Source organism: Anomaloglossus baeobatrachus, chromosome 11 (genome assembly GCF_048569485.1).
Source record: "Anomaloglossus baeobatrachus isolate aAnoBae1 chromosome 11, aAnoBae1.hap1, whole genome shotgun sequence".
Lineage (NCBI taxonomy): Eukaryota > Metazoa > Chordata > Amphibia > Anura > Aromobatidae > Anomaloglossus > Anomaloglossus baeobatrachus.
The window spans coordinates 188698821-188707797 of NC_134363.1; the positions used below are offsets into that span (position 1 = coordinate 188698821).

Genomic DNA, 8977 nt, shown 5'->3' on the forward strand with positions numbered 1-8977 from the left:
AAGAAAAGAGATTAATCTGCAGCGGAGAACGAAACGTACGAGAGTCCCACACCCGAAGGTTACAACGTCCTCTCCTACAGGAGGCCACATCTCCATCTACAGACCTTGTGCTTCACACACCAGCCAGTCTGAACAAGCAAAGCTGCAGTGTAAAGCACAGCAGAAAGGAAAATTATTCCATCTACAGGCTAGCATTAACTATCACCGCTAACAGCCCAAACGCCATAGACCTCGCGGGCAGGAGCGCGCACCTGGGGCCCGGACCAGCCGTCTTTTATCTGGCAGGTATACAGACACTTCTGGTCAGGGCTCCTCATACTGACGAACACTCGGGTGCTGCAGAAGCCCACCGGATAAATGGCCGTCCTGTCATGGAAGCTGCTGCGGTTAGATACGATCTGTGGAAGAAAAGTGTGAGGAGTTATTACAATAAATCCATGTATTATACACACATGAAGAACTACAACCCCCAGCAGACTGACGCTCAGGAGCCGCTAAATCCATGTATTATACACACACGAAGAACTACAACCCCCAGCAGACTGACGCTCAGGAGCCGCTAAATCCATGTATTATACACACACATGAAGAACTACAACCCCCAGCAGACTGACGCTCAGGAGCCGCTAAATCCATGTATTATACACACACGAAGAACTACAACCCCCAGCAGACTGACGCTCAGGAGCCGCTAAATCCATGTATTATACACACACACGAAGAACTACAACCCCCAGCAGACTGACGCTCAGGAGCCGCTAAATCCATGTATTATACACACATGAAGAACTACAACCCCCAGCAGACTGACGCTCAGGAGCCGCTAAATCCATGTATTATACACACATGAAGAACTACAACCCCCAGCAGACTGACGCTCAGGAGCCGCTAAATCCATGTATTATACACACACATGAAGAACTACAACCCCCAGCAGACTGACGCTCAGGAGCCGCTAAATCCATGTATTATACACACACGAAGAACTACAACCCCCAGCAGACTGACGCTCAGAAGCCGCTAAATCCATGTATTATACACACACATGAAGAACTACAACCCCCAGCAGACTGACGCTCAGAAGCCGCTAAATCCATGTATTATACACACACATGAAGAACTACAACCCCCAGCAGACTGACGCTCAGGAGCCGCTAAATCCATGTATTATACACACACAAGAAGAACTACAACCCCCAGCAGACTGACGCTCAGGAGCCGCTAAATCCATGTATTATACACACATGAAGAACTACAACCCCCAGCAGACTGACGCTCAGGAGCCGTTAAATCCATGTATTATACACACATGAAGAACTACAACCCCCAGCAGACTGACGCTCAGGAGCCGCTAAATCCATGTATTATACACACACGAAGAACTACAACCCCCAGCAGACTGACGCTCAGGAGCCGTTAAATCCATGTATTATACACACATGAAGAACTACAACCCCCAGCAGACTGACGCTCAGAAGCCGCTAAATCCATGTATTATACACACATGAAGAACTACAACCCCCAGCAGACTGACGCTCAGAAGCCGCTAAATCCATGTATTATACACACATGAAGAACTACAACCCCCAGCAGACTGACGCTCAGGAGCCGCTAAATCCATGTATTACACACACATGAAGAACTACAACCCCCAGCAGACTGACGCTCAGGAGCCGCTAAATCCATGTATTATACACACACATGAAGAACTACAACCCCCAGCAGACTGACGCTCAGGAGCCGCTAAATCCATGTATTATACACACATGAAGAACTACAACCCCCAGCAGACTGACGCTCAGGAGCCGCTAAATCCATGTATTATACACACATGAAGAACTACAACCCCCAGCAGACTGACGCTCAGGAGCCGCTAAATCCATGTATTATACACACATGAAGAACTACAACCCCCAGCAGACTGACGCTCAGGAGCCGCTGGGACTTGTAGTTGTGCCACCAGAACCTTACATTGGAGGAGAGTTTAGAGGAAAATTGGGGGCACGTTCCTCACCTCTCCCAGACTGTAAACCGTCAGCCCATCCAGAACAATGGGGAAGACGGGGCGACCGCAGGGGTCCAGGAGGATGGGCCGCACCCACCGGTGCCGCGCTCCTTCACTCACCCTCTTCTTCTTAGAGAATTTCTTCATAACTGCAAAAAGGAAAAACAACATTTCCATCCTTGTTACGAGTCCACGGCCATCCCCACCTCAGGATACTTCCCTGCTGAAACGTGTGATACCCATGGAGCGCTCACACCCGTGTGGATGAGGACTTCACGTGTCCTGTATCTGCTCCGGATTACACTCGTGTGTCTGTCCCCGCTGGTGCAGTGCGCTCACGCTCGTGTGTCCGTCCCCGCTGGTGCAGTGCGCTCACGCTCGTGTGTCCGTCCCCGCTGGTGCAGTGCGCTCACGCTCGTGTGTACGTCCCCGCTGGTGCAGTACGCTCACGCTCGGTGTGTACGTCCCCGCTGGTGCAGTGTGCTCATGCTCGTGTGTCCGTCCCCGCTGGTGCAGTGTGCTCACGCTCGGTGTGTACGTCCCCGCTGGTGCAGTGTGCTCATGCTCGTGTGTACGTCCCCGCTGGTGCAGTGCGCTCACGCTCGTGTGTACGTCCCCGCTGGTGCAGTGTGCTCACGCTCGTGTGTACGTCCCTGCTGGTGCAGTGCGCTCACGCTCGTGTGTACGTCCCCGCTGGTGCAGTGTGCTCATGCTCGTGTGTACGTCCCCGCTGGTGCAGTGCGCTCACGCTCGTGTGTACGTCCCCGCTGGTGCAGTGCGCTCACGCTCGGTGTGCGTCCCCGCTGGTGCAGTGTGCTCACGCTCGGTGTGTACGTCCCCGCTGGTGCAGTGCGCTCACGCTCGTGTGTCCGTCCCCGCTGGTGCAGCGCACTCACGCTCGTGTGTACGTCCCCGCTGGTGCAGTGCGCTCACGCTCGTGTGTGCGTCCCCGCTGGTGCAGTGCGCTCACGCTCGTGTGTGCGTCCCTGCTGGTGCAGTGCAGGGGACGCACGGTGCATTGCGCTCCTTGCCTTCTGCTTTGTTTTCTTTGCCCTTTTCTCGGCGGTCTTTCTTCAGCTTTTTCGCTGCGCCATCCTCCCCCCCACCGGTCAGGTTCATCTCTAAGTTCCCGTCGCTCAGTCCGGACATATCGAAGCTGAGAGATAAGCCCGAGCTGTGCGTCCCCGCCGGGTCGTCCTCGCTCAGCGCCTGAAGCTGCAGAAGCCTTTTTAATAAGAACCTGGAATATAAAAGGAGACGCAACAAATCAGATCCGCTCCGTGAATTCCAATATTCCACCGTCTCATAATCCAGAACGTCTGATAAACCAGAACCCGGCACTGACCTGCAGTGTGCAGTGCACACCTAATATATCACTGTACGAATAGACTGTATGTGGAAGACCCCACAAAAATACGGGGTCCCAGAGTCAGGACGTGGCTTGTCATTGTCTATGGGGCTGGTGGGGCTCAGCTCTACACACTTTGAATCGAGCTGGTCGACCTCCGCCCTTTGGAAATAGGGGGGCCGGGACCCCCGTCCTTGTGACCGGAGGGATCAGCAGCTGATTTCCACATTGTCATTGTGGGACGACTTCACTGATACATTTATATAATGAAGAATTCTACAGGAAAGATGTTTCCAATCCTCACAATCTCTGCTCCCATCAGTGAATGGAAACCTTACTTGTCTGCAGCCGGGACAATCCTCTGTGAGGTCCTCGCCTTCGCTGCAGACTGACACACTGTAACAAACCCTTATCCGCCAGGCTCTGAGCTCTCCCGCGGCCGTTACCTCCGCTCCTCCTTCGCTTTGATGAATTTGTTTTCCATCCGGGCGATCTCGTCACACAGCGCCGTGTTCTCCTGAAAATCACAGAACAGCGAGGAAACACATATATATATATATATATATATATATATATATATATCCAGAAAATCCAACGCATTAACCAGTAAAATATCAGGTCTCCGGTCGGGGTCTCCAGTCGGGGTCTCCAGTCAGGGTCTCCAGTCAGGGTCTCCAGTCAGGGTCTCCAGTCAGGGTCTCCAGTCAGGGTCTCCAGTCAGGGTCTCCAGTCACATGACCGGCTCAGGATTTCTATGTTCTCTCCGGTTCTGGGGACAGATGTATCATCACAGGCAGCTTTACCACAAACATCACGGACGCTACTATCACTCCCATCGTGTTCACCACCCAGCTTTCCGAAGGTTCAGAATGTGAATAGCAGGGAGGATGGCTGTCAGGACCAGGGGGGAAACACGGCGTCCACGTCACCTGTCACCCAGCTTTCCCAGGAGCAGAAATCAGAGGACGAGACGCTGGATACTCACGAAGACCATCGCCTTCGCCATTCTCCGCAGCCGCAGACACTTCAGCCGGTATTTCTCATTGTGGCTCCGCTTCTTGCTCTTTCTCTGCGTCTCGAGGTACGAAGAATGGGAACCGAACGCCGGATTCATCCCTGACCGAGAAACCGGGAGTTAGAAGAGTCCGGGCGCACAGCGAGGATGCACGAGGACGTCAGACCGGCCGCGCCGCGCCACAGACAGGCCTGGCAGGAAAACCTGCGAGTATCTGAGCACAAAGTGTATCCGAACCAAGCATGGGTGTATCACAGGACAGGAGAGCGGGGCAGAGACTCAGCGAGGACGTGTGGAGTGTGGCGAGGTGGAGGGCGGGCGGGACACAGCAGGTGGAGCGCAGGACAAGATGGAGCGCGGTGGAGGTGAGCACGGGGCACAGGTGGAACCCAGCAGAGGCAACTGCAGCGCAAGACGGAGGGAGTGCGGGACACAGCGCAGCAGGTGAAGCGCAGGACAAGGTGGTGGTGAGCGCGGGAGGCAGGTGGAGCGCGGCAGAGGGGAGCGTGAGGTGAGGTGGCGGGAGTGCGGGACAAAGCGCAGGACAAGATGGAGGGAGCGCAGGATGCAGGTGGAGTGCGGCGGAGGCGAGCATGGGGCAAAATAGAGGGAATGTGGGGTGCAGAGCAGCAGTAGGTGTGTGGAGAAAAGTGAAGGTGAGCCACAGGCAAGGTGGAGGTGAGTGCAGGGTGTAACATAGTGGGGGGAGTGCAGGGCAGAGAGGGAGCGTGACGTGAAGGGAGTGTGGATTGAGGTGAAGAGAGCGCAGGGCAAAGAGGGAGCGCGGGGGCAAAGAGGGACCAAAGAGGGAGCGCGGGGGCAGAGAGGGAAGCGCGGGGGCAGAGAGGGGAGCGCGGGGGCAGAGAGGGGAGCGCGGGGGCAGAGAGGGGAGCGCGGGGGCAGAGAGGGGAGCGCGGGGGCACAGAGGGGAGCGCGGGGGCACAGAGGGGAGCGCGGGGGCACAGAGGGGAGCGCGGGGGCACAGAGGGGAGCGCGGGGGCACAGAGGGGAGCGCGGGGGCACAGAGGGGAGCGCGGGGGCACAGAGGGGAGCGCGGGGGCACAGAGGGGAGCGCGGGGGCACAGAGGGGAGCGCGGGGGCACAGAGGGGAGCGCGGGGGCAAAGAGGGACCAAAGAGGGAGCGCGGGGGCACAGAGGGGAGCGCGGGGGCACAGAGGGGAGCGCGGGGGCACAGAGGGGAGCGCGGGGGCACAGAGGGGAGCGCGGGGGCACAGAGGGGAGCGCGGGGGCACAGAGGGGAGCGCGGGGGCACAGAGGGGAGCGCGGGGGCACAGAGGGGAGCGCGGGGGCAGAGAGAGGGAGCACAAAGTGAGGCGGGGTTAGCGCGGAGGTGAGCGCAGTGCAGTGTATCACAGTCTGCTGGGGGTGTATCTCAGCTTCGGATGACTCATAGGTTGGGGTGTATCTGAGTGAGGGATTGTCACACCAGTGACTTACAGCTGTGTGCTGTATCTCAGCGGATTGTGGGAGGGGGCAGTTGGGCAGGCAGGTGGGGGGCAGTTGGGCAGGCAGGTGGGGGGCAGTTGGGCAGGCAGGTGGGGGGCAGGCGGGGGTTGGGGCGCTGCCTCTGCACTCACTGGAGGACTCCCCGGCGGCCGCTCTGTACTGACCTCACTGCAGCTCGATCACTACAACATGCAGACCCTAATGGTAAAGGACCTGTGATGACATCATGACCATGTGATCAGTTATGGGCGGAGTCAGGAGAACACTGATGACATCGTGGTCATGTGACTGGTCACATGTCTCTAGCTGCTGTATATATAGAGCTGATCGGCGCGCTCGGATGAGAGTCTGAGGGGCTCCGGGGAGCAATGTACACCCCGTGCCTCCTGCGCAGGCGCCGCCCTCATGTAGCAGCGTCTCATCCTTTGTAGTTTTGGAGATGGACTGAGGAGGGTTTTCCGCAGCTGATTTTACTCACTAGAGCTTGGAATAATAATAATTTCCACAATTGGACGTTATAGAAAATGTCTCTGTGCTGAGAATTGTATATATGTGCCCCCGGCTGTGTAATGGCCGTGTCTGACCGCACCACATCTGGGGAAGGAAGCGCACTGCAGTATACAGACATTACAGCACCGGATCACAGCTGATAACACAGAGAGCGGAGGGAAAAACCTGCAGATGTGTCTATAGAGAGCAGAGGGAAAAACCTGCAGATGTGTCTGTATACAGAGTGGAGGGGAAAACCTGCAGATGTGTCTGTATAGAGAGCAGAGGGAAAAACCTGCAGATGTCTCTGTATAGAGAGCGTAGGGAAAACCTGCAGATGTGTCTGTATACAGAGCGGAGGGGAAAACCTGCAGATGTGTTTGTATAGAGAGCGGAGGGAAAACCTGCAGATGTGTCTGTATACAGAGCGGAGGGAAAACCTGCAGATGTGTCTATAGAGAGCAGAGGGAAAACCTGCAGATGTGTCTATATACAGAGCGGTGGGAAAACCTGCAGATGTGTCTGTATAGACAGCGGAGAGGAAAACCTGCAGATGTGTCTGTATACAGAGCGGAGGGAAAACCTGCAGATGTGTCTGTATAGAGAGCGGTGGGAAAACCTGCAGATGTGTCTGTATAGAGAGCGGAGGGAAAACCTGCAGATGTGTCTGTATACAGAGCGGTGGGAAAACCTGCAGATGTGTCTAGAGAGAGCGGAGGGAAAACCTGCAGATGTGTCTGTATAGAGTGGAGGGAAAACCTGCAGATGTGTCTGTATAGAGAGCTGAGGGACACACCTGCAGATGTCTGTATAGAGAGCGGAGGTAAAACCTGCAGATGTGTCTGTATAGAGAGTGGAAGAAAAAATCTGCAGATGTCTTTATAGAGAGCAGAGGGAAAAACCTGCAGATGTGTCTGTATAGAGAATGGAGGGAAAAACCTGCAGATGTGTTTGTGCAGAGAACGGAGGGAAATAACTGTAACCTGAAATTTTATATATTTTTCCAGAATGTCATCCAGGCCTCTATTGAATTTTAGTAATGAATCAAAAATTACAACATCATGTGGCAGCTCCACAGCCTCACTGCTCTTACAGCAAAGAATCTGCGATGATTAAACCTGCTTTCCTCTAGACGTAGATCAGGGGTCTACAATCTGCGGCTCGCGGGCCTGTGATGTGTGTGATGTGTGGCTTCCGGGCCTGTGATGTGCGGCTCGCGGGCCTGTGATGTGCGGCTCGCGGGCCTGTGATGTGTGTGATGTGTGGCTTCCGGGCCTGTGATGTGCGGCTCGCGGGCCTGTGATGTGTGTGATGTGAGGCTCGCGGGCTTGTGATGTGTGGCTCGCGGGCTTGTGATGTGTGGCTCGTGGGCCTGTGATGTGCGGCTCGTGGGCCTGTGATGTGCGGCTCGTGGGCCTGTGATGTGCGGCTCGCGGGCCTGTGATGTGTGTGATGTGCGGCTCGCGGGCCTGTGATGTGTGTGATGTGCGGCTCGCGGCTGCCTGTGATGTGCGGCTCGCGGCTGCCTGTGATGTGCGGCTCGCGGCTGCCTGTGATGTGCGGCTCGCGGCTGCCTGTGATGTGCGGCTCGCGGCTGCCTATGATGTGCGGCTCGCGGCTGCCTATGATGTGCGGCTTCCGAGCCTGTGATGTGCGGCTTCCGAGCCTGTGATGTGCGGCTTCCGAGCCTGTGATGTGCGGCTTCCGAGCCTGTGATGTGCGGCTCGCGGGCCTGTGATGTGCGGCTCGCGGGCCTGTGATGTGCGGCTCGCGGGCCTGTGATGTGCGGCTCGCGGGCCTGTGATGTGCGGCTCGCGGGCCTGTGATGTGCGGCTCGCGGGCCTGTGATGTGCGGCTCGCGGGCCTGTGATGTGCGGCTCGCGGGCCTGTGATGTGCGGCTCGCGGGCCTGTGATGTGTGTGATGTGAGGCTCGCGGGTCTGTGATGTGTGTGATGTGAGGCTCGCGGGCCTGTGATGTGTGTGATGTGCGGCTCGCAGGCCTGTGATGTGTGTGATGTGAGGCTCGCGGGTCTGTGATGTGCAGCTCGTGGGCCTGTGATGTGCAGCTCGTGGGCCTGTGATGTGTGGCTCGCGGGCCTGTGATGTGCGGCTCGCGGGCCTGTGATGTGTGTGATGTGAGGCTCGTGGGCTTGTGATGTGCAGCTCGTGGGCTTGTGATGTGCGGCTCGTGGGCTTGTGATGTGTGGCTCGCGGGTCTGTGATGTGTGGCTCGCGGGTCTGTGATGTGCGGCTCGTGGGCCTGTGATGTGCGGCTCGCGGGCCTGTGATGTGTGTGATGTGCGGCTCGCGGCTGCCTGTGATGTGCGGCTCGCGGCTGCCTGTGATGTGCGGCTCGCGGGCCTGTGATGTGCGGCTCGCGGGCCTGTGATGTGAGGCTCGCGGGCCTGTGATGTGTGTGATGTGTGGCTCGCGGCTGCCTGTGATGTGCGGCTCGCGGCTGCCTGTGATGTGTGGCTCGCGGGCCTGTGATGTGAGGCTCGCGGGCCTGTGATGTGTGTGATGTGTGGCTCCAGGGCCTGTGATGTGTGGCTCGCGGGCCTGTGATGTGTGTGATGTGTGGCTCCAGGGCCTGTGATGTGCGGCTCGCGGGCCTGTGATGTGTGTGATGTGTGTGATGTGTGGCTCCAGGGC

General features: G+C 57.0%; 1 protein-coding gene across 2 annotated transcripts in view; it reads right to left on the minus strand.

Moving 5' to 3' along the window:
- Positions 1-6077, minus strand: part of TBRG1 (transforming growth factor beta regulator 1) — an 11129-nt gene extending 5052 nt beyond the window's left edge. Inside the window, exons 1-6 of one of the 2 annotated variants that reach the window (XM_075329079.1) lie at positions 6000-6077; positions 4339-4469; positions 3800-3870; positions 3037-3245; positions 2015-2154; positions 252-398 (exon numbers count right to left, since the gene is read on the minus strand). In XM_075329079.1, the coding sequence (XP_075185194.1) occupies positions 252-398; positions 2015-2154; positions 3037-3245; positions 3800-3870; positions 4339-4467 (696 nt within the window). In that variant the 5' untranslated portion in view covers positions 4468-4469; positions 6000-6077. Of the gene's footprint in view, positions 1-251; positions 399-2014; positions 2155-3036; positions 3246-3799; positions 3871-4338; positions 4470-5966 lie in introns of both variants that reach the window. The other variant, XM_075329080.1, reaches the window with a different exon arrangement.
- Between the last annotated feature and the right edge of the window lie 2900 nt (positions 6078-8977).